This window comes from Acinonyx jubatus, chromosome X, assembly GCF_027475565.1.
Source record: "Acinonyx jubatus isolate Ajub_Pintada_27869175 chromosome X, VMU_Ajub_asm_v1.0, whole genome shotgun sequence".
NCBI classification, from domain to species: domain Eukaryota; kingdom Metazoa; phylum Chordata; class Mammalia; order Carnivora; family Felidae; genus Acinonyx; species Acinonyx jubatus.
In genome coordinates this window covers 93604164-93630555 of record NC_069389.1, presented here as the reverse complement: position 1 = coordinate 93630555, position 26392 = coordinate 93604164, and the positions used below count along the sequence as shown (strand labels likewise).

General features: G+C 41.9%; 1 protein-coding gene across 10 annotated transcripts in view; it reads left to right on the top strand.

Annotated features, from left to right (window-relative positions):
- The window catches only part of KLHL13 (kelch like family member 13), a 200252-nt gene extending 180531 nt beyond the window's left edge, over nt 1-19721 (top strand). For all 10 annotated transcript variants that reach the window (XM_027054377.2, XM_053201591.1, XM_027054374.2 and 7 more), the window contains 3 exons: nt 7796-8591; nt 15596-15709; nt 18117-19721. In XM_027054377.2, coding sequence (XP_026910178.1) covers nt 7796-8591; nt 15596-15709; nt 18117-18604 — 1398 coding nt within the window. In that variant the 3' untranslated portion in view covers nt 18605-19721. The remainder of the gene's footprint in view (nt 1-7795; nt 8592-15595; nt 15710-18116) is intronic.
- Nucleotides 19722-26392: the final 6671 nt, after the last annotated feature.

Genomic DNA, 26392 nt, shown 5'->3' with positions numbered 1-26392 from the left:
CTTTTAGAAAGAAAAATCAACTTCCAATACAACTCTGGTCTATCCCCTTCTTAATTGTTTGTGTGGGTGAGAAGGAGCAGTGGTACAATAAAATGTGACTCGGCAAATAACTCACAAAGCGTTTTTATGTTAGTTTTGCGTGATAACTTTAAATACGACAATAAAACCACCCTCGCCTTTGGTGAGATAGAAAAACACCAGTGTTCTAGAACAGAGCATCAGGCTCCATAGAACAAGAACCACTCCCCGCTTTGCCATCCTTTGCAGTAATGCTTTTCTCTTAGGGTGTTAATGACTATTGTAGTTTATAGGCTCAGGTGCTTTTGTTCTTGCTATGTTACTTTCCTGGTAGTTGTAGAAAAGAGAACTATGAAATGGATACAAAGGGATAACAGTGAAGGATGCAAAGCGGAGTAGGTAAAATTTTCTAAAAACATTGGCTTTCCGGGGCGTCCGGGAGGCTCAGTTGGTTAAGCGTCCAACTCTTTAATTTCTGCTCAGGTCACGATCTCACGGTTTGTGAGTTCGAGCCCCACGCTGGGCTCGGCGCTGCCAGTGCGGAGCCTGCTTGGGATTCTATCTCTCTCTCTCTCTCTCTCTCTCTCTCTCTCTCTCTGTTCTTCCTCCACTTGCGCTGTTTCTCTCTCTCTCTGAAAATAAATAAATAAACTTAAAAACATTTGCTTTCCGATATCATGGAGACGATGGAAAATTACCTGTTTAGTTACATGCCTAGAAATGGCATTCATTTCCGTCTTTACGACATTCTGTAACTACAGCATGCTAAATGCTGTGCGGCCATTCCCTGATTTACACACAGGTTGTCGTTAAATTTTTTGTTTATCATTTGTCTGCTGTTTGGAATTTGTAACATCTCGCATCTGCCCCCACGGAACCACTGTTACGGAGGATTTCAGGCCAGCCCACAAAACCCAATTTGTAACGTAAGGTTGCTGAAACAGGACGTTTGTCATTGAACCGGCAATATGACAATTGAAATATACGATTATAGAGAATAAACAAACCCGAATGAAGGTGAGCAAGGAACCATTTTCTTTTTATATAAAAGCGTATGGAATCAGAGAACGAAGATGCCGTTGTGCTTTCGACTTGGTGATACTCTTTCTTTAAGCTCATTGTTTTAAAGTTGTGTTGCTGTTTTTCCTTGATGCATATATAGCCTCGGTTCCACTTGTACATTTATCATCACTGATCCGGGTGGGGAAGCTCACAATGAAACGTAGAGAGGTTTTTTTATGGAGGCTACCGGGGGTAATAGAGAGTTTGCGACCGTGGAAAACGAAGGCGCCCGTGTGGGAGAGGCAAAAGGCAGAGTAAAGGAGTTCTCTCAAGGGAAACATGAAGGAAATCAGAAGAAGTTATTGGAAAAGACAGTTTCTTTTACTGTTAGGGGATGACGTCAGCAGCAAGCTTTGGGAATATCCTTCTTGATGTAAGAATTTCCTGTATGGTACTTGTATTTCACATTCCTTATTTGATCCAAATTGGATTTACCCATAAAAATTAACATGTCTTTTCAGATAATTCTTTTTTGCCTTTGGGGAGGTTTAATGCAAATTAGAGGAAAACTCATATAGATAATTTTTCGATGAATCGAAACCGTTCCTCCCCTCCCGCACCAAACCAATCTCGACTCCCTTATCGTCACGGCTGACATTCGGCAAGTGATACCCACGTACCGGTTGTTTGTGGTTGAGCATCTATTCTCATTCACGGATACCCAGACTGGGCTGGGTGTTAAATATTCCAAGTACTAGTCCTTTCTACACCCTCCGTCCCCCTCAGTCGCTCATTTGATTTCTTCCCAGTGTGTGGACACGCATTCTCTCTCTGCAGTGGTTGTATTTGACGCCAGGCTGCCATTTTAATAAACTAGACAGCACCAAGGATGCTTTGGCGCATGGACTATCTGAGGAGCATTCCCCCCCTCCCCCGCCCAAATTTGCCAGCTAATTCCCTGGTCTTTGCACTTTTTCTTAAGAGTTACAAAAGCAGAGACTCGTTTTAGTTTTTGCTTTTTTCCGAAGTGGAAGTTTATGTGTGTAACACACCGATCTTCAACAGAATAACATCTGATTTCTGATGAATTTCTGATGAATTTCTGATTTCTGATGAAACCTGTCATTAAAATATCATATTATGGCAGTGAAATGTTTGGGTGCATCGAGTGTGATTTGAACAATTTAATACAGCCTCAGTGAGGGACAGTATGTTAATGAGAGTAGCACTTTGAAAATTCTGATGCCTGGAACTGCCTTTAGGGTGACCTATGAAGGTTGTTTGATTGCAATAGAAGAATTTATAATATTTTATATCAAGGCAACTGAAATGTGCACTTGATTATTTTAAAAGCAGTTTTACTGGTTCTCATAAATGGTTGAGAAATTTTGTCCTTTTTTGCTTCTATATCCTTTAAAACACTAATGTATATTTGAATTCATGTCTGTAATAACTCTTCCTTGGAATTCGGGCCAGGTTATATATTCAGATGAAATTAGAGTCCTTTCTACTTATGAGTTGTTTTTTTTAAAATAAGCTTTGAACTTCCTATTTTATATTTCAAGATGTAATGCATTCTAATATATACATGAATTTCATTAAATGTTACATTACTGCACCCATCCATTATTTAATACTATCTAGGCTAAATGTTTGGGTATATGCTAACTGAAGCACTTTTAAGAATCATGACTAAGAGGTTGATGAAAATGAACCATAATTGAATAATCGTGTATTTTTCCAAAAATCATTTACCATTATTCCATCACTTTGGTCTGCTTACATTGTTAACTGTTATTCTAGACTTTGCTTCTATAATCCCTATAGTCTACAATTAATTATTTGAGCTTCGATTACATGCACTTCATAACAACTAATTTTCTATTCCATACTTTTTGTCTGAGTTGCATTTAAAAATTAATAAGGGTCTAGTAATTTTCTATATCAATTCAAAATCTATTCTATTTTTAGTTGTCTCTATCATCACTTCTTTAATTTGTATATTGCCAATAATTATAGTATTTAACCTTTGTTATATACCCACAGCCTGATAGCCGTTGTACGTGGGGTATAGAAAATGCTTAGTCCTTCTATCAAGAAGATGACAATTTGGGGGCGCCTGGGTGGCTCAGTCGGTTAAGCGGCTGACTTTGACTCGGGTCGTGATCTCGCGGTTCGTGAGTTCGAGCCCCGCATCGGGCTCTTGTGCTGACAGCTCCGAACCTGAAGCTTGCTTCTGATTCTGTGTCTCCCTCTGTCTCTGCCCCTCCCCTGCTCACATTCTGTGTCTCTCTCTCAAAAACAAATAAACCTTAAAAAAAATTAAGAAGAGGACAATTTGGAAGGTTATGAAATACCATTCTCTGGTGATTTTTAAGAAAAGACTAGACAGCTTTCTGTACATCCTAGTGGTCTGTCAAGGTCTTTTGCAGTCTTGTGTATCTGTATCTGAGCATACTGATATATAGAAGATATTTTCCAAATGCCCTTCAATAAAAGGCAGGCTTTTTTTTTTTTTAATGCTGTTGTTTTAGTAATTGTTTTCTTATTGGATGAAGTCGAAGCGGGAAATGGGAAGGAACTAAATACCTTGATCCCATTTCTAATTCAGTTTCAATTTTTTAATCTTGGTTTGTTTTGTAGGCTATCCGTTTAGACTTCTATTTGGTGAGCAACAACGTCATTTTGCTTATTTGAAGTACCCATTTCTTGTTGCTTTTATCTGTAATCCTATCACTCATGACGAGAATCTGCAAACTTGGGAATCATTTTTACGTTCTCACCAACCTTTGCTTATCCCTGCTAGTAAATGTGTTCAAAGGTGCAAATTACCTTTGCTCTGGGGAAGGGCTACTCCTTTCCGGACTCGAAAGTAGATTCGTTACCCCAGACGTTAATTCCTGCCACCCGGAGTGATTTGGGCAAGTGACTAATAACTGTAACTTCATTTACACAATGAAAAATTTTATAAGCTGCCAACTTGCCACTCCTGCAATTGGATTGAAACGTACTTTTTATTAATCACATTGGAAATCCAAGGTATTGAACAGTGTTAAACTGTGTCTTTCAAAAGGCCCATAATTTGTTAATTTGTTTTTCCTAATTCTTCTTTTGTGTTACAGTTCTGTTTTAGGTATTCTTTAATATATAGCTATTAAGTTTAATAAGCAATTAAAATTTTTTGGAGATTCCTGTAAAGCAAATTGTTAAAATTCTTCCTGAGTAATAAATCTATGAAAATAGCCTCGTGTGTGTGTGTGTTAACCTTAGAGCTTTCTGTGATAATGTATCAGCGGGGCTGATATTTTATGCAGAGAAGTAATTACTTCAGTCTCATTTCAGCTTTTAAATAAAAGGATAATAGAAGGATTAGGCAATTTTCTCTTAATCATCTGCCAATCTGGTAACAATACAGGTATGTCAGTGAAGTTTACGTGACATATGTGAACACACACACTGACAAAATTAAGAGAAAACCTTTGAGTCCTTTGCCTGTGACCTGCCTGTGTGTTTGTATACACACACAGATAGTTGTATGGCAGGCTTGTTTTAGTGATTTATTCCTTGCATAACATTTGCTGATATGATTTTCCCGTTTTCCCTTCTGACCAGTTATTAAGGCTTCAGCAAGAGCTCTTGCTGAAGACGAGCCTCTCCATCACTTGTCTCCTTTTTCTGGAAGTTTCCATTTTTGCTATATTGTGATCTGTCCAGGGGAGACTTCTCTGGGCTCATTTTGACTCCAGGCACAGCCTGAGTATGCTAGAGGAAGAGAATGGCCCGGGGAAACTATGTTACAAAGCCATCATCACAGACACCAGAAACTAACTGAACTGCATGAGTAAATGTGATGGGAGACAACACCTGTTCCAGCCCTCATGAAAATGATTCCTTTCCTTGTATTTCTGCATAAATAATGTGAAAATAACTTCACCCTAGGAATGATTGCCTTATTGAATTACCTTTATTAGGAACAATAAGTTTTGAAGGGATCAAAATGAATTACGGTAATGAATCATGACTCTTTACATGAAAGAGAAATCTAGAGATCCTGCATTAGAGACTTTCTGTTTGTGGATTTGCTAGCAAGGTTACTTTTAGGAATCATGACTGAGAAGATGGATTGAGATGAACCGTAATAGAATAACCCTCTATTTTTCCAAAAGTTCCATCTAGCCAGAATTTTATTAGTATGTTTTTGAGAGGGAACACACATTTCCAAGAAGAGAAAAGGAATTATTTTGGCCATAGTCAAGTTATAACATTGTTTCTCACGGTAACTTCTAATCTACTGATTTTGATAATTTTCCTTATTTTTCAATAGTCAATAAATATGTGTCTGCCACTTTTCTTTTTTTTAAATTCTAATTCCAATATAGTTGACATAGTGTTATATTAGTTTCAGTTATACAATATAGTGATTCAGCAATTCTGTACATTGTTCTGGGTTCATCATGATAAGCGTACTCTTAATTCCCTTCACCTGTTTCACCCATTTCCCTGCCCACCTCCCCTCTGGTAACCATCTGTTCTCTGTAGTTACGAGTCTGTTTTTTTGGTTTGTCTCTTTATTTCTTTGTTCATTTGTTTTGCTTCTTAAATTCTACATATGAGTGAAATCATACAGTATTTGTCTTTCTCCGACTAACTTATTTCGCTTACCTTTATACTCTCTACACCCATCCATGTTGTTGCAGATAGCAAGATTTCATTCTTTTTTATGGCTGAATGATATTCCATTGTATATCTATATATCTGTATATCCATATAGATATATGTATATGTGTATATATATGTGTGTATACACACACACACACACACACACACACACCCCACATCTTCCTTATCCATTCATCTATTGATGGACACTTGGGTTGCTTACATAATTTGGCTGTTGTAAATAATGCTGCAATAAACAGGGTGCATATATCCTTTCAAATTAGTGTTCTCATATTCTCTGGGTAAATATCCAGTAGTGTGACTACTGGATCATATGGTAGTCCTATTTTTAATTTTCTGAGGAACCTCCATACTCTTTTTCAGAGTGGCTGCACCAGATTACATTCCGGCCAACAGTGCGTGAGGGTTCCTTTTTCTCCACATCCTTGCCAACACTTGTTGCTTCTTGTGTTTTTGACGTTAGCCATTCTGACGGGTTTGAGGTGATATCTCTTTATGGTTTTAATTTGCATTTCCCTGATGGTTACAGATGTTGAGCACTTCTTCATGTGTCTATTGGCCATCTGGATGTCTTCTTTGAGGAAATATCTGTTCATGTCTTCTGCCCATGTTTTAAATCAGATTATGTTTTCTTGGTGTTGAATTGTGTAAGTTCTTTATATATTTTGGATACGAACCCTTTTTTGGATATCTTATTCACAAATAGCTTCCCCATTCAGTATTTTTGTTTTGTTGACTGTTTCCTTTGCTGTGCAGAAGTTTTTATTTTGATGTAGTCCCAATAGTTTATTTTTTGCTTGTGTTTCCCTTGCATCAGGAGATATATCTAGAAAAATGTTACGATAGCCGACGTCAGAGAAATTACTGCCTGTGCTCCCTTCTAGGATTTTTATGGTTTCAGGTCTCACTTTTCGGTCTTTATTCTGTTCTGTTGATCTGTGTGTCCGTTTTTGTGCCGATACCACACTGTGTTGATCACTACAGCTTTGTAGGATAACTGGAAATCTGGAATTGTGATACCTCCAGCTTCGTTTTTCTTTGTCAAGATTGCTTTGGCTGTTTGGGGTCTTATGCAAATTTTAGGATTGTTTGTTCTAGTTCTGTGAAAAATGCTCTTAGCATTTTGATAAAGATTGCATTAAATGTGTAGATTGCCCTGTGCAGTATGGACCTTTTAACGGTATCTGTTCTTGCAATCTATGAACATGGAATATATTACCATTTGTGTCCTCTTCAGTTTTTTCATCAGTGTTTTATAGTTTCCAGTGTACTTGTCTTTCACCTCCTTGGTTAAGTTTATTTCTAGGTATTTTATTATTTTTGGCATAATTGTAAATGGGATTGTTTTTTTTTTTTTTTTTTTTGCTACTTCATTGTTGGTATATGGAAATGCAGTGGGTTTCTGTATATTGATTTTGTATCCTGAAACCTTACTGAATTCATTGAACAGTCCTAGTAGCTTTTTGCAACAGTTCTAGTAGGTTTTTGGTGGAGTCTTTCGGGTTTTCCATATATAATATCATGTCCTCTGCAAATAGCGAAGGTTTTGCTTCTTCCTTCCCAGTTTGGATGCCTTTTATTTCCTTTTCTTGTCTGATCGCTGTGGCTACGACTTCCAGTACTATGTTAAGTAAAAGTGGTGAGAGTAGACATCCTTGTCTTGTTCTTGATCTCAGGGAAGAAGCTCTTAGTTTTTCCCCATTGAGTATGATGTTAGCTCTGGGATTTTCACATATGGCCTTTATTATGTTGAGGTATGTTCCCTCTAAACCTACATCATTGAGGGTTTTTATCATGAATGGATATTGTGCTTTGTCAAATGCTTTTTTCTGCATCCGTTGAAATGATCACATGGTTTTTCACCTTTCTCTTGTCGATGCATTGTAGATAATTTTCTTTTTGTCACTTTTGTAATGGATTGGTGGTTTGTGAATTCTCTTTAGGTCCTTAATGTATTTCGATAACAATTTTCATTTGCATCTATATGGACAGTAAAATTCTCAGTTTAGTCTTATTCTAGAACAGGTATTTTTGTTATCCAGAGATGAGTGTCATGAAAATAGTAGTATTTTAATATTATTTATTGATTCAACAGGTCACTTTAGACAATTGTGTCGAAGTTGGTCGGATCGCCAACACCTACAATCTGACAGAAGTGGATAAATACGTCAACAGTTTTGTCTTGAAGAATTTTCCCGCATTGCTGAGCACCGGGGAGTTCTTAAAACTCCCTTTTGAGCGTCTTGCCTTTGTGCTTTCCAGTAATAGCCTTAAGCATTGCACTGAACTCGAGCTCTTTAAGGCCACCTGTCGCTGGCTACGCCTGGAAGAGCCTCGGATGGACTTTGCTGCAAAATTAATGAAGAACATACGATTTCCACTGATGACACCACAGGAGCTCATTAATTATGTGCAAACCGTGGATTTCATGAGAACTGACAACACGTGCGTGAATCTCCTTTTGGAAGCCAGCAATTACCAAATGATGCCGTATATGCAGCCAGTGATGCAGTCAGACAGGACTGCCATTCGCTCTGACACCACTCATCTGGTCACACTGGGAGGAGTTCTGAGGCAGCAGCTGGTTGTCAGCAAGGAATTGCGCATGTATGATGAAAAGGCCCACGAATGGAAATCTTTAGCCCCCATGGATGCCCCAAGGTACCAGCATGGCATTGCCGTCATTGGAAATTTCCTCTACGTCGTCGGCGGACAGAGTAATTATGACACGAAAGGAAAAACGGCGGTCGATACAGTCTTCAGATTTGATCCTCGCTACAATAAATGGATGCAAGTTGCATCTTTAAATGAAAAGCGCACCTTCTTCCACCTAAGTGCCCTCAAAGGATACCTGTATGCAGTCGGCGGGCGAAACGCGGCTGGTGAACTACGTAAGTGTGCGCATTTATGTTGAGCATAGAGTCTGATTTCTTTACCCCCAAATTCTTGTTAAATCATAAAATAAGCAGTTCCATAAAATTAAAGGCAAAGACGTAGCTAGGGTTTCATTTAAACTGTTTTTCTAAATTATTATTATTATCATTTCCTAAAATATCAGAGATAATCTGTATGCCTAATCCGAGTGTATGTTGTTGGCCAGGGTACAAATTATATCTTAGAAATATATCAGTATGTTGCAGAATATTTTATTTGGCAGTATATATGGTTTTCACCTTGACAGTATAACTACACAGTATATTCTGCTAATTTAAATTCTGATAGAATCTCAGACAGAAGTTTGGCACGTTTCCTTATTTTCCATTTTTAAAAGCCCACATAATATTTTAGTGAGCAGGTTAAAATCCTTCCCTACAGAGGACCCACTGTGACTGTTTCTTCTTTTACATAATCTGTTACCCTATCCCAGACCACATAGTGAGGTCATTTTCTTTATCAATTAAATGTACAAAGTTCAACATTACCCAAAGTTTATTTACTTTGAGTAATATGATCTGGGACTATTCATTTCAAAAACCATTCTCTCTTGGTGAAATACCAAACAGCTTTCTTCGCTAAAACTGATGGCCACTTTTTTGTCTCCCTAAATGTAAAATTGGTCGCAAGTACGGTGAACAATTTTAGATGAAATTGGAATGAGATAGCTGTCCAAAAAGAAGTCAGGAAGACCACATTTACTGTCATGCCTTACGTATCTGTCATTACCATCATTGCTTGGCCTTTTTTGCCATCCTTCTTTTATTTGGTTATGAATTGAGTCCTTGTAGCTGACCAGCGTCCCAGGCTCTGTAATGCTGGGCAAGTGAAAAATGTTGGCATTGGCTCTGGATAAATTCACAGCAATTATCAGAATCTTTTTCTTCTGTAGTCTAAGAAATAACAAGTAGCTTAATGGATTTGAGAACAAGCTGTTTATTGCAGGCAAAAAGAACTGCTCTCAGCTCTTACACTTTCCAGCTTATCAAGCCCTTTCTTGTTCGTGATGTCTTAATGTCACTGACCCTTCCTACCCACAGTTTGATTTCTTCTTTTGTTGTCGTAGTGATATTTTTTCTAAGACCAGGCTTTCCAAATGGTTGGACTTCAGGTGTCATTATCATGAACCACACAGATTTCCCAATGTATTTTAATAATCAGAGTTTTTCAAGTTTATTTATTTATTTATTTTTGAGAGAGAGAGTGAGAGAGAGCACATGAGCAAGTAGGGGAGAGGCAGAGTGACAGAGAATCCCAAGCAGGCTCCCTGCCGCCAACGTAGAGCCCGACGCGGGGCTCAAACTCACGAACCGTGAGGTCATGCCCTGAGCCAAAACCAAAAGTCAGACTCTTAACCGACTGAGCCACCCAGGCGCCCCCCAGTAATCCGACTTTGAAAAGCATTTGAGGCATTAGTATCCTTCAGTGTAGAATTGTCATGTCAGGTCTCCTCAGTCACGCCACACAAATTATTTTCATGTTGTTCTGGTATTTTACATTTATGGCGTCTGGAAATATCCAGAAGCTGCAACTAGTGACTTGGTGCTTTCTCGGGAAAACCACTGGTCTCGGATAATCTTTGCAAGTTTACAAATTATAGGTCTTCGATCCCGGCAGTCAGCAGTCATTTCAAAACCTCTTTCTCGAGGGAAATAGTGCTTGCCCACTGATGTCCCCGCCCCTGTCAATAGGAAGTTTTCAGTGTATTGTTCCTAGTGTTAATTGGAGGCCTTATTCTTCTGAGAGTTTATAATCTTTGGGCCAGGGAGAGTCATTACATAAAACCAGGAAGCTAGAGGCTTTCTTTTTCTGAGCTCTGGCCATGTTATCCTCATTGGGCAACCGGCCTCTTCCTTGCTCGTGACCTTCAGAAATCACACCCTCTATCTCTTATTAAAAATAGCCTTCTGTGTTTCAGTTTGAAACTAAAAAAGAAAGAAGCCTGCTTTTCATGGGCTATTCCAAATTCATAATAACTCTTCGATTATATTTAGGCTTTAAAATCACAATCTCCCAAAGTTTCATCCTGAGGATAATGACTTAAATATTCCCAGAAAATATTCCCCCTCTAGATGGTAAACTTAGGCCCATCTTTATCTAAATTCATAAACTGCATTTTTCGCAAGTACATGTATCATCATAATATAGACCCAAAGCCTCAATACCAAGAAACAACTCAAATTCCATTTAAAGGCCAATGATATGTCTTTCCTTTGACATTACCTCCCATAATCTATAAGTAAACTTTTGTGGAAAAGGACTGGTTTCCTTAAAGTCAGCATACCCAGCAAAGCCAGTCTGTAGTAATTTTTTTTTAGTTCATTTGCTTATTTTTGTGTGTGAGAGAGAGAGAGAGACAGACAGACAGAGAGCAGGGCAGGAGCAGAGAGAGGAGGGAGACAGAGAGAATCCCAAGCAGGCTCCGCACAGCCATTGCAGACCCCTACATGGGGCTCCAACCCACGAACCGTGAGATCATGACCTGAGTCAAAATCAAGAGTCATACGCTTAACCGACTGAGCCCCCCTGGGCACACCAAGCATGTGACTCTTGGTCTCAGAACTGTAGGTAGAGATTCCTTAAAAATAAAATCTTAAAAAAAAATTAATAGGTTCATCAGTACCAGTATATCATTTATTCTTCATATATACAATGACCATTGCCTATATGTAATTATGAAGAGAAACCAGGGGCAGCATTTACAAGACACTTTCGATCATTTTAATGCATTTGGCTTTTTAAAATCCCTTCGTGGAGTGTATGGACCTAAACCTATAGTACGTTAAAAGATACTACTCATGCATATGGGAAATATAATTTCTTAGAAATGCTGCTTTCCTGTGACACCAGGTACAATTGGAAATGACGTGAAGCTTAGACCAGCTGTCACTTACGAGAAAGAGGAGTCCGTTATTTCTGGCATCTTCCAAATTTGTGTCATACAAGAGATCGATCTTCCATTGAGGTTTTCTATACTGAAGAGAGAGATGACAGCTCACATATCTTGCGCTTCTGTTCAATATTAATAAGTCAAGCTTTGAAATACTGAAAAAACTTAACAGAAAACGTGTTAGGTTCTTTTTTCAAATAAATGCACAATAAAGTGACTGAAATTTATCAAATGCCTCCCTATCCCTTAACGGATTTGCAGTTTTGTTCATTAAACACCCCATCGCCAGCTGGCACTCTAAGATTCTGGAGACCATACCCCCCTGTCTGGGATCCATTGTTGTTCCGGTGGTTATCCGGGGTTAATCTCTTTCCTCATCTCAAAAAGAACAAGCAAGTTCTACATCATCTCTTGGGACCGATTCTGGACTCCAGTCGGCTCACCTGAGAAAATAGGAATCTTTGATGATTTATGAGAAGTAAGCAACCTACGTGTAATTCTTAAGTTGGAGAAGGTCTCTAATTTAAGTGGCAGGCCACCAGGCCACTGAAGATGATGCTCTAGAATAAGGGTCAGCAAAAGTCTGTAAAGGGCCAGAAAGTCAATATTTTCAGCCTTGTAGGCCGTAGGATCTTGTCAGCTCGTTACCTCTGCTGTCTTGTCACAAAGGCAACCACAGACGATTTATAAGCAAACGGGTGAGACTTTGTTCCGCTAGAGCTTAATGTAGGAACCCCGACGTTGGAATTCCATACGATTTTTCGTATGCCACACAGTAGTTTCTCTTTGTTGTCTCCCCCCAACTCTTTAGAAAGGTAAAAGCCATTCATATTTTTATCTCGTGAGACATACAAATGCAGGCAGCATCCTGGATTTGGCTTACGGCTCTAATTTGCTGGCCCCATTCTAGAACTTACTAATTCATGGCCATTCCCGCTCATCGACCGCGATGGAACCACTGCTTTGTGTTTTGCATCACCCCTTGCCCCCTCCCCCGTCAGGGTTGCTGGGCACTAACCTCTATCTCACTGCCTTGTGAACACGGAAAATAGAAATAAGGGCATGTGTGTGTGTACACTTTTAATTAGATGTCTTCTATTTTGAAAGCAAATAGTATGGATTTTGCTAAGAACGACACCATTTCTTCCTGGAGAAAGTCTATAGGTTGGCAGTAAATATTAAATGATGGGGAAAGCCAAGGGAAGTGGATTATTTAGCCAGAAGACGGAAAGTTGAGGGATGATGAAGTATTCCATAGCTATTATATTACCGGTGGTAAATATAGGTGGATTCTTATAACCTCTATTAGGGGAAAAATGCAATTAATTCACTGACAGAAGCACAGCATTATCTTTCTACATGGGAAAGTTTTCATAATCACGAAGAGCGAATAGCTGTTCAACTGCCAGCTCCAGTCCAAAAAGAGTAAAAGAAAACTCATGGAAACTCCATCAGAAGAGATGGAATTAGACATAAGGAAAGACTGTTACACTCTAGAAATTTCCAAGTTCAAGGCAGCATCTTTCATTAAAGAAAGCATAGGAAGGTCACAATCTCGCGGTCCGTGAGTTCGAGCCCCGCGTCGGGCTCTGGGCTGATGGCTCGGAGCCTGGAGCCTGTTTCCGATTCTGTGTCTCCCTCTCTCTCTGCCCCTCCCCCGTTCATGCTCTGTCTCTGTCTGTCCCAAAAATAAATAAACGTTGAAAAAAAAAAAAAGAAAGCAAGCATAGGACTATAGTAAAACCTGTCTTTGACATCAAATAGGTGGAAAAGATGATCTCAGGAAGTCTTTTAAAACGCTTTCGCCGCTAGGATGTGTGATTAGATGGCTTTCTTTTATCAGCTAAAACCCTATCATTAATTACTTTGCTGATGTCAAATACCAATCAATATGCTAGATCCTCTGTAGGGAGAGCGAGAGAGAGAGAGAGAGAGAGAGAGAGAGAGAGAGAGAGAGAGAGATAATAACGTACGTTCCGTAGGATTGTGCTTGTCAATTAAGTGAAAGTCATGGTAAAGGCGAATGGAAATGAACATTAGAGAAGACGTCTAGTGACTACAAATAGTCAAAACCAGTCTCGGAGTAAACAGTTAGTTTTAGCTTGTCCTTAGTCATGGCAATAGCCCTCTTTTGGGGGAAAGAGTTTGCAGGACCTGGCTACTTAATGGAAGGGTTTAGAAGGGATAGAGTTGGTGAGGGTCCAAGCCTGAAGCAATGAACAAAACTACCAAGAGAGTAGATCAAAATGAGAAGAGTAAAAGCCTTTGAAATGAGACTGAAAATGTAAAGCCCAGGTCAGTGCAAAAGGCGATCAGTAAAGGGATGTGAGAAGTGGGTTGGAGAAGAGAAAGAAGCATTTGACATAGTCAATTTGCTGAAGAAATGAAACTGTTGAATGGAGTAGAAAGTGAATCTCTCGCTCTTTCTATTTAGGATGGCCTATTGTTAACGTTATTTTCTTTGTAATAAAGGAAATCTTCAGGCACCTGGGGGGCTCAGTCGGTTAAGCTTTTGGTTTCCGCTCAGGTCATGATCTCACGATTCATGAGTTCAAGCCTCGCATCGGGCTCTGCGCTGATAGCAGGGAGCCTGCTTGGGATTCTCTCCTTCTCTCTCTCTCTCCCTCTCTCTCTCTCCCTCCATCCACCCCTCCCCTGCTCGCTTGCACACTGTCTCTCAGAAGAAATAAATGAACTAAACAAAATGTGTTTTAAAAAGGAAATCTTGTTCAACGGATGATTAATCAGTTCGGTATTCCAGTACTCTGTCACGTATGAGGTCAACTCCAGCTTCAAGGGAATTTGAGTTTTGAGTTTAGCATAGTGCTTCCGTGAGCAGTGTTGTGGTTCTGTTCCTGAGAAAAAAGCAGCATCGGGGGAGGCAAGCAGTTGGGTTGGCAACTGGCAGCATCTGTAATAAATTATATAAAATTTTCAAGTTTTTTATTTGTTTGTTGGGGCTCAAACTCACGAAACCAGGAGATCATGACCTGAGCCCAAACCACAGGTTGGATGCTTAACCAACTGAGCCACCCAGGCGCTGCTGTTTTCTTGGGCTTTTTTTTTTTTAACTTATTTAAGTAATCTCTACACCCCACGTGGGGCTCGAACTCACCACCCTGAGATCCAGAGTCGCATGCTGTACTGAGCCACCCAGGCACCCTAGACTTGGTGTTTTCGACCAGAGTCCTCGTAACAGCCCCATTTCTTTCTGCCTTTTAAAAGGGATCACGTTTTCTATCTGTCTGGACCGTGATTGGTCTGTTCTTGAGGCTATAACAGATTGATATTTAAATAAGTTGAGGCCGCTTCTCCGAAACACTTTATGTTAAAGATAATAAATTTATTACTGAAAGGAAGTGCCCCTGATAAAAATCTTAACTTCGTATTATGTCTCCAGTCATCTTCCAATAAAAGCATTACTGGCTACAATGATATTGGATATGTGCACATATTGGCTTTAATGTATAAATGTAGAAAAATTATTGTCAGTGTCTATTTTGTAGTCGGGATATAAAATAAAGCAATAGGTAGCCAGAACATACACCGGGCAGTGTGCATACATGTTCGTTCTGAACTTCAAATTTTGCACCCTATTAACCTTTGTTTCCTAGATGGTGGATCAGCAGGGGGGCCAAGAACTGGCTTTTTTTCTCCCTTATGATTTTCTCATCTTCCACATATTTAGAGGAAGGAAATGGGAGACATGTCAAATTATAAAGATGTAGCAAGTTACTAGAAGCAAAGAAATCCTAGCAATTTCTGCAGCGACAGAAATGTGTTAGATTATTACATAAGTATCTAATGTAAAATGTATTGCAGCGACAGAAATGTGTTAGATTATTACATAAGTATCTAATGTAAAATGTATTCATGGTTCATCTCAGTAATACAATCTCAATGAGTAAAAAAAAGAGGTCCCCGAAGGGTATCTCATAGCTGTAAGAAATATGGATCGGTTGTTTAAATATTCTTATTATTCAACTTAAAAGGAAAAAGAATGAATTGCTAAATTTGAACTCATACACGATTTCCTTGTCTGTTCTTTTTTTTTTTCCCCCTGAACAACAGCCACAGTCGAGTGTTACAATCCAAGAACAAATGAGTGGACCTACGTTGCCAAAATGAGTGAGCCCCACTATGGCCATGCTGGAACCGTATATGGAGGAGTGATGTATATTTCAGGTAAACAATTCTGATGCAGATGCAATTAACATAACACATACACTTTTAACCATGTCACCATCTTTCCATATAGTATATAAAAATAATCCAGAAAAAAATGGATAATCGAAGTATAATTCATGTTGATTTGAGAAGATCTGTTGTGTGTTTGTATTTGCATATAGATGCCTTTGGTATTTTATAAGGTCATAAGACTAAAAGCAAAATAGTCCTGCTGTACATACCTGACTTGGAAGAAATTGGAAAGCATTCAGCTTCCCCAGCTTGCCTTCTAGTCCTCATACTCCCTACTCTCTCTAATAAAGCCTGTACTCTAACAACCCCCGTTCATATTCTCTGTAGCGATACTTAATTCATTTTGATTTTACATTTAACTAAACTCTATGATGAAATATGTCATTGCATAACATGCAAGCTGTACTGTGCATAAACTTGCTTCTGATGTACCTATAATGCATAATGATGTTCATTCTGTCGTTTAGTGCACCCGATAATGTGTTTTTCCCTTTTCTTCAGCATTATCATGGGATTCTACTGTGATGTCCTTGCGTGAATAATTCTGTGCCGATTACCTATATGTTGGCGACGTGCACTTATATTTGTCTGATAACAAATCCTAAAACAGCTACAAGTTGCTCCAGTAACAACTTTCGTTCTCAAACTGTTGGTGTTGAAATCGTCCTTATGTCGAATTTAGAAAGGAGTCTCATTTTAACGTAACGCTCACCTCGGGTGTTGACATTTTACTTTGGTAGGCAGCTTCTTCTCGTCTGGCCCTGACGTGGTCGACTTTTGCCACTTTCTTCCCATCCCGAGAGCCTGCCCGTGCCAGGCCAGCAGCTACACTATTAGAGAACAGAGGCGTTAAGGTGATGTTTGTGGTCGGAGTCTCTGAACGCTGCTGCCTTATGAAATCTGTAATCAGGAAGGATCAGTGAAAGGCCTGGAGTGTGTGATTGGCAGGTTTCTGGTGTTAAATTTATGAGCAACTACGGCATGTCTTATGTTGCGAGAGCCATCCAGGAAATCATATGCTCCGCTACTCAGTGATTTACACCCTCTACCTATTTTATGTGCGTAGATGCTATGCCATTATAATGAGAGCTCCAAATCCTCTGGGGATAAAAAAAAAAAAAAAAATGGCATCGAATGGTTCTAGTGGCATTCTGCCATAGCTAACGTGTATTGCGGAAACGACCTTACCAGTCAAGAATAGGATCGTAACCATAGCTGATCCTCAAACCAAAAAACAAAACAAAACAAAACAAAACAAAACGCTGTTTTGCTTCCAGAGAATTCTGTAGAGTACAGGAGAAAAAAAAAAAGTTAAAAAGCAGAAAAAAAAACAATGATTGCCATCTGGCCACCAGATAGTAGAGTTTTGATTGACATGGATGAAAATTTGTTTAGCCCTCTCCCTAATCTGCAGAACATAGAGTCTGGTACTTTCATTGTAGAGGCTGATTTATAAGTGACCTACGAACGTCCTTCGTAGACGATACAGACTCACCAGGTCAACAACAAACTGCTGTACATATGAAATTCCGTACGTGTTCAGCATTCTAATTCTCCAAATGTCCATGCTGATAACGACGAGATTACCTTCCTCACCCCACCGGGCAGAAACTCTACCAAAAAACCCAGTTCCGAGTATTGTTACATGCTTGTGTGTTTGCATAATACCATCCACCTTGCAAAGGAGCATTTTGATTTGTTTGACTTCAAAGTCCCAATGCTAACGAGATTACAAGGGTGTAGCCGTTCTTATGTGGCAAGTGAGGAAATGGGCAACTGGAATTTAACACGCCCCCCAGCCCAGTGCTCAGCTCCCGGGGCGTGCCTGCTTCATAGCTGCGATTTACTGCAGACCCAGCTCTCCAAAAGTGGCCCAAATGTATTTTCATGTAGTAAAGCCTCATAAGGTCCATGGGTCTCTGCTTGAGAACGTCCTTGCAATAATATAAGCTAGTTTGTGGCTCTTTAAGAATCTGAAGATGGCGGGGCACCTGGGTGGCTCAGTCGGTTAAGCGGCCGACTTCAGCTCAGGTCATGATCTCACGGTCCGTGAGTTCGAGCCCCGCGTCGGGCTCTGTGCTGACAGCTCAGAGCCTGGAGCCTGTTTCAGATTCTGTGTCTCCCTCTCTCTGCCCCTCCCCCGTTCATGCTCTCTTTCTCAAAAATAAATAAATGTTAAAAAAAAAAAAAAGAATCTGAAGATGGTACCTTCTTGATTTTTTTGTAATCCCAGAGAAAGTACTTGCTGAGGGCAGACACGTATAAGGACACCACCGATCAGCTGTAAAGTGTCACACTGTGCGGCCACAAGTTCATTATCTGTGGTAGCCTTTTATTTACTTGTGCTTTTTTAGAATTCTCTGTCTACCTCATGCCTACTTTCATTCTTTAGGAGGAATTACTCATGATACTTTCCAAAAGGAGCTGATGTGCTTCGACCCTGATACTGACAAATGGATCCAGAAGGCGCCAATGACCACTGTCAGAGGTCTGCATTGCATGTGTACGGTGGGCGAGAGGCTCTACGTCATTGGTGGCAATCACTTCCGAGGAACGAGCGATTACGACGATGTCCTGAGCTGTGAATACTACTCCCCTATCCTTGACCAGTGGACCCCAATTGCTGCCATGCTAAGGGGGCAGAGCGATGTTGGGGTCGCTGTCTTTGAAAATAAAATCTACGTGGTTGGTGGGTATTCCTGGAATAACCGTTGCATGGTAGAGATCGTGCAGAAATACGACCCAGATAAAGATGAATGGCATAAGGTTTTTGATCTCCCGGAGTCCCTTGGTGGCATCCGAGCTTGTACGCTCACGGTTTTCCCCCCCGAAGAAACCACACCATCACCTTCTAGAGAGTCCCCTCTTTCTGCACCGTAAGATCATCCCTCCAACTAAGATGCTGTAGTCCTATCTTTGCAACGTGTCATGAATTCTCTTCTTTTGCCCCCCTTTAGTAGTGTGTTAGGATTAGCCTCCAGTAATCGATACCGATATTGGAAAAAAAGACAACCTTGATGTTATTTGTGCTGTTCGTTTGGCTTAGAGTGTTTATCAAGTGGTAACAAAGCCATTCTGGAAATGTATCCCGTTGAAGCTGATGTTTAACATACAAAAAAAAAAAAAAAAAAAAAAAAACCCAAAAACCACAAAACCACAAAAAAAAAGAACCCACCAAGGTATTGTCTATAAAATGTTTCTTCAGTACTTTCTTGATGCCGTGTACCGGGTGTGAGGTATTTATCATCTCCTATTCGAAAGCCCCATAAACCAACTTGCAGGTGGATTGTAACTACAACTGTGCTAATAACTAGGCTTCAAAGTAAAAAGTTTTCGCTTTCATCTTTGTGAGGTGTGAAAGGGAGGCGGCTCGCCCCACCAGGAGACAATAGCGAAAGGTCGCCAACTCGCATGAGCTCCCTCCCTCTTTTCATAAAGTATTTTTGACATATCTGTCAACCCACCTGTCTGTGTGGGTGCATTGAGAACATAGAAAGTTTCTTAGACACACAGGAGAAATCGTAACTGTAACCAAACAAACAAACAAAAAAAAAAACAGCACGACCCCTGTACTTATAAACAAGGGTTCGGGGTTTCTAAAGTGTGTATAGACACACACACATACATACATCAGACACAAAATTTTAAACCTTGAACGGCGCGTCGGATCAACCTGCAAAAGCCTTTTTAAATTCCTTCCAAAAAGCAGCTTCCATGAGAATGGGAATTCAGTGCATACTGAATCGAGGTGGATAAGGGCTAGAAATTTTGAGCAACGCAATTTGTCACAAGACCAAATTTTTCCTTCCGAGACTGTAATCGACACCTTCTCCTTGGCTGTTGAGGTAACTTACGTATTATGTGTTCTGTATACTCTCGATTCATACGGTTATTTAGCACAAAATGTAGCAGCTTCACCTGGCGAGCTGCTTTTGCTCAGTGATCTCAACTTCCATGTTTTATCTCTTTTTGTTCAATAAAAAAGCATTTAATGTCATGTTGGTCTCAGGCGTCCTATTATTGTCTGATTTGACTTCCGTTAATTTTCTTGCTTTGGGTGCGGCAAGATTCAGCGGAGCCGAGAGCACTGAACGGTTTGGATTAATGCGAATGGCTTCTATTCAGGGAAGAAAGTAACCTGACCAGGTCTAACCTCATTGCCCAAAACTCATTGCTGGTTGTCTTTGTGGAATTAGTTCACCTAAGATGTGAATCGGCCCCTCTTCATTCCCACCATAAGAGCAGGGAAATTTCTGAGGCCAGTTTCCCTGATCTTGGAGAAGATCCGTGTTGCCTAATGAGAAGACATCATGTAAAATGACCTAAGAGATTTGTTCTTGACCTAGAATTGTAAAGGAACGATGGGGAGATGATTGTTTGAGGATTAGGTTAGGGCCACACGCATGATCTTTTCTTACCATATCTGCCAATGACCAGATTCGGTCGGAACCAATAATTTGGAGCTAGTCCCCGAGCAACGAGGGTGTCACCAGCTTTTTTCACCAGTGAGGAATCAGCAGTGCCGAGGTCTTCGCTCTTCAGGGGTCAGGTGATTTCAGTCCTGTGCTTGTCAGCGGAGCTCATTTGCTCTCCTCTAAACAGCAACGATCCTTGGCATCTTGTCGCCTGTTCTTGTCTCCACGTCCTTGGAGTCCTGTCCAGTCAACGGAAGGAAAACGGAGCCTTGCAGGTATGAGAGCTGGAAGGGCCAGGCTTGAAAGAGGCATCCGGCATTTTCACCCACATTCTCCTGGCCAGAAGTCAGTCCCATGGTCACATATAAACCCAAAGTGGGGGGGGGGGGCAAGGAAATATCAGGTAGCTGCGTGCCCAGAAGGAAGGGAATAGGGTGATAAATGTCACACAGTGCTGTTATTAAACCATCCCAACAGCTGGTAAATGATTACACATTTTCCTTCCCAGCGAATTAACTATTTGTCTTTATCAAAAAAAAATAAATAACCTGCTTTACAAAACACCGTTTCTCACCCTTGCCTTTCTTAGGCTCTTGATCTGGAAAAAGGAGTTCTAGAATGCATTACATCTCAAAAGATTCATGATTTTCCTTCTTGGTCAACATCGGTAGGGTGGGAAAGATGAGTAAAAAAAATCTACTTTGCCTATTTCTGGAACTTCGAAAAATGCACGCGATAACCAGGCTTGGTCCTGACGAGTAAAACTTACGACCGGAAACTCTTTCCCGTCTAACATTACTATAGGGACTTTGGGAAATATGTAAGTGTGTAATGTTTCTTTGCGGGTTGCTAAAATAATTCCCTCACCTTAGCCCTGGGAGGGTGTTCCACAGGACAATTAAGGAGTGTTTTATTTCATTACTTCGACCATGTGACCTTGCACCCCTCTCCCCCGCCCCCGCCCCCGCGTTCAAAGTCTTTTGTGTTTTTTTTTCCCCCCATGAACAGTGAGCAGGCTTTCTTGGGTGGAAAGTTGGCATCGCCTCTAATTGTACTCTTGGCTCCTCTGCCTGCCTTTTGTTTTTCATTTGCGGGCTGCCAAACCTCAGGTTTAGTTCCTTCCACATCAGATAGCTCTTTGGCTGGGCAAGGAGGAAAGGAAATGTGAGGCAAGTTCACGAGGATTAAGGGAATTTTAAATTGCTCAAATAATGCCGTATGTAAAAACCCTTTTGGGGGCGCCTGGGTGGCTCAGTCGGTGGCACGTCCAACTCCTGATGTCTGCCCAGGTCATGATCCCAGGGTCATGGGATCGAGCCCCCCCCCCCTCCGCCTCCCCCGTGGGGCTCCACACTGAGGGTGGGGCCTGCTTGAGGGTCTCTCTCTCCTTCTGCCCCTCTCCCCACCCCCCTGCTTGTTCGTTCTCCCTCTCTCTAAAATAAGAAAATGAAAATAAATTTTAAAAAGTAAACTATTTGGGTAGTCATAACGTGCAAAATATAGACCAATCGGAAATACAAGAGGGAAGAAAAATAGTTATTTATCTCCCCCCATGTCAAGGTGATTACTGCTAAATACACTATTGTTTTTTACCCAGTTGTCATTTAAAATCAGAGTAAATAGGGGCACCTGGGTAGCTCAGTCAAGCATCCAACTCTTGGTTTTTGTTTTTTTTTTCAATTTTTTTTAACGTTTATTTATTTTTGAGACAGAGAGAGACAGAGCATGAACGGGGGAGGGTCAGAGAGAGGGTGACACAGAATCGGAAGCAGGCTCCAGACTCCCGAGCGGTCAGCACAGAGCCCAACGCGGGGCTCGAACTCAACGGACCACGAGATCATGACCTGAGCCGAAGTCGGATGCTTAACCGACTGAGCCACCCAGGTGCCCCCAACTCTTGGTTTCAGCTCAGGTTGTGGTCTTACAGTTCGTGAGATCGAGTCCCATGCCAGTCTTCTAGCTGACAGTGCGAAACCTGCTTGGGGTTCTCTCTCTTTCTCTCTCTGTCTCTCTCTCTCCCTCTCTCTCCCTCTCTCTCTCCTCCCCTCCCTGCTCGTGCACTCACTCTGTCTCTCAAAATAAACTTAAAAAAAACCCCACCAACCTTGTTTATTAAAAAAAAAAAATCAGAGGAAATAGGGGCACCTGGCTGGCTCAATCAGTAGAGCATGCAACTCCCAATCTCGGAGTCATGAGTTGGAGCCCCACGTTCGGTGTAGAGATTGCTTAAAAAGAAAACCCCAAGGGGCACCTGGGTGGCCCAGTTGGTTAAACAGCCGACTTCCGCTCAGATCATGATCCCACGGCTTGTGAGTCCGAGCCCCGCGTTGGGCCCTGTGCTGACAGCTCAGAGCCTGGAGCCTGCCTCAGATTCTGTCTCTCTCTCTCTCTCTCTCTCTCTCTCTCTGCCCCTCCCCCACTCACACTCTGTCTCTTAAAAATAAACATTAAAAACAAATTTTTTTTTAAAGAAAATCTTAAAAAAAAAATAAAAATGGGAAGACCATTCTTAGCTCAAGGGCCATAGAAAAATAGGCCACAGGGGCGCCTGGCGGGCTCAATAAGAGGAACATGGGACTCCATCTAGGGGTTGTGGGTTCGAGCCCCACACTGGGTTTAGAGATGAAAAACAAACACACACAAACTTGAAAAAAAGAAGAAAGAAAAATAAGCCACAGACCAGATGTCGTCCAGGGGCTATAGTTGGCCCGCTCTTGCCATTACAAGAGCATGCTTCATTATCATTCGTTTATTCGCTCAGCAAACATTAATTGTGAACCCACTGCGTATTAATGTCAGTGAAGAGGCCTGAGGCTACTAACATGAATACAAAATCCCTGCCCTCAAGGAGCTTAGTCCACGGGAGCAGATGTAGCGGGCTGGTGGCCACGATGGGTGTGTGAAGAAGCAATGTCTGAGCACGGTACCGTGCATAGATGTTTATAAAGTGGGAGGCTGCAAAAAAAAGAGCGCCTGTGTTAACACGATGTCACTTTTCTTGCCGCAAAGCTGTAAATAAGAGTTCCCGGTAGGGAAGGGGCAGCCAGTCCTTGAAATCTCAGCTCCTGTCGGTGGACGTTCAACTTGAACTTACAGACCTCTCGCTAATCACCCCAACCACCGATGTGCCGGGTAGGGTCACACATAACTTGTCTTTTACGGTACTCTATTTTTTTTTTTTTTTTAATTTGAGAGAGAGCTCGCAGGCAGGGGAGAGGGGCAGAGGAAGAGAGAGAGAATCTTCAGCAGGCTTCATGCTCAGTACAGAGCCCTACTCGACGACCCTGGGATCATGACCTGAGCTGAAATCAAGAGTCAGTCGCTCAACCGACTGAGCCACCCAGGGGCCCCTGAAGATTGTATTTTTTAAAAGTAATCTCTAGGGGCCCCTGGGTAGCTGAGTCGGTTAAGCGTCCGGCTTCGGCTCAGGCCATGATCTCACAGCTCATGAGTTCGAGCCCCGCGTCGGGCTCTGTGCCGACAGCTCGGAGCGTGGAGCCTGCTTCGGATTCTGTGTCTCCCTCTCTCTCTGCCCCTCCCCCACTCACACACCATCTCTCCCTCTCTCTAAAACAAGAAATAATTTTTTCTTAATTAAAAAAAATTAATCTCTGCACCCAACATGGGGCTCAAACCCACAACCCCAAGACCAAGAGTCACACACTCCTCCGACTGAGCCAGCTGGGTGTCCCTACATTTCATCTTAAATAGGACAATTTTCCAGCATACTGGCATGTAGAGAAAATAGGATAACGAACACCTGTGTACCTGTTACTTCTGTGTAACAAGTGTAAATATTTTGTCATATTTGCTTCATCTCATTTTTTAAAAGGTTAAAATGTTTTCAAGTAAATATGGACATTGTGATGTTTCTCCCCTAACTACTTCGGAACATATGTTTAACGCTAAGGAAAATTTTCTTCCTTGTACCAATCCCATTATCGTGTCTAACAAAATTTATGATACTTTACTCCGTCTCCATTGATGTATTTACGTATTTATTTATTGCCAAGTTAGCTAACATACGGTGTATACAGTGTAGTCTTGCCTTCGGGAGTAGAACCCAGTGATTCATCGCTTACAAACAACACCCAGTGCTCATCCCAACAGGTGCCCTCCTCAGTGCCCATCACCCATTTTCCCCGCCCACCCCCCACCTCCAACCCCCATCAACTTTCAGTTTGTTCTCTGTATTTAAGAGTCCCTTATGGTTTCCCTCCCTCTCTGTTTATAACTCGTTTTTTTCCCCTCCCTTCCCCCATGGTCTTCTGTTCAGTTTCTTGAATTCCACCTAGGAGCGAAAATGTAGGGTATCTGTCTTTCTCTGGCTTATTTCACGTCGCCTAATGCCCCCCAGTTCCATCCACGTTGTTGCAAATGGCAGGACTTCATTCTTCTTCGTGGCCGAGTGGTATTCCGTTGCATATTTATAAACCACATCTTCTTCAAATACCCACTAGATACTTAAATGTCCTCCGTTGTCCCCCGCCTTGCTCTTGCTCCCTGGTTGAAACCAGGATAGAAGAGGGCTCGGTGGCCCATGACCACAACTTCAGAATATCTGCCAGTAAGACAGTACCAGAGGGAGGGACCACCTCCGTGGGAAGTTCCAGCCCATGCCCTGAGCATGCTGGCCTATGGCAAAAGGAGGGGCTGCCCTAGCCCAAAAGGGCTAATGATCCTCACCAGTGAGCGTTTCATCAGGGATTCGCGGGGGGGGGGGGGGGGGGGGGGGGTGACATTTTTTCAAAGCCCTCAAGAGCAGGGCCAGATGCCTAAGAAGCATACCTAGGACACTCACGGGGACAACACTGAACAAAAGCGAGTTCTTAAAAATATTTCTCAGGGCGGGTCCCTGGGTGGCTCAGTCGGTTAAGCGTCCAACTCTTGACTTCGGCTCAGGTCGTGACCTCACGGGCCGTGAGACTGCGCCTCACGTCGGCTCTGCGCTGACAGCACGGAGCCTGCTTGGGATTCTCTCTCCCTCTCCCTCTCTCTCTCTGCCCCTCCTCCGCTTAGGCTCTCGGTCTCTCAAGATAAATAAATAAACTTAAAAAAAAAAAGAAGGATAGATCCCTTTGCAGGCCTCAGAGAGGCCAAGACTGGGGTAGCAGGTGCAGGAAAGTCTCATGAGAACCTGTCGCTTCTGCCCATTGGGCTTGAGAATCAGGAGCAAGATACAGGAGGAAACCGAGGCCTGGCCTCTGAGACACGGCTTGCTTCTTCTGTCACAAGAGAAAAACTCTCAACTCATAGCTATGCACAGGGATGAGCAGGAGAATGCCGGAAATTGCTCGAGAGCTGGGCCAGGTGAACCACTTCTTTGAGACTCTTGGGCTTCCATGACATAATCCTATTTTCTGACTGCTTTTCGTTCCCTCGTTGTCTGTGGTAACCCTGATCGATCGATCGATTGTATTTTGTCATGTTTATTTTTGAGAGAGAGAGAGAGAGAGAGAGAGAGAGAGGGCGCAAGTGGGGGAGGGGCAGAGCGAGAGGGGGACAGAGGATCCAAAGCGGGCTCTGCGCGGACAGCAGAGAGCCCGATACGGGGCTGGAACTCATGAACCGTGAGATCACGACCTGAGCCGAAGTTGGACACTCAACTGACTGAGCCACCCTGGTGCCCTTATTTATTTATTGTATTTTTTAGAGTTTATTTGTTTATTTTTGAGAGGGAGGGAGGGCAGGGGAGGAGCAAAGAGAGAGGGAGACAGAGAATCCCAAGCAGGCTCCGTGCAGAGCCCGACGTGGGGCTCGAGTTCACGAACCACGAGATCACGTGACCTGGGCGAAACTCAGGAGTCAGGCGCTCCAACGACTGAGCCACCCAGGCGCCCCTCTTTATTGTATTTTTAATTGAAGTACACGTGACAGACCCCGTTACATTAGTGTCAGATGTACAACGTTATGCTGTACTCACAGGTATTGTCACCATCTGTCACCATACAACGTTGTTCCAACACCATCGACTATATTCCCTATGCTGTACCTCTTATGAGGTTCCCATATTTACACTCAATCATTCATCTATACACAGTGGTGTCCAGGTTAATATTTTAACAATCCAGGGAAAAGAAAGGGGGTGCCCCAATTTATAGCATTTGCTAATTTCAGTGCTATAAGTACTCCCACCATGGAAATTGTAAGCCAGCATGTGACATCTCCGCCAGTGGAGTTGGGGGAAAAGGCAGACAGTGGTTTCTCACAAGCCCACGTAAGCCAGCTCCAGCCCACACCTGTCATTTTCATC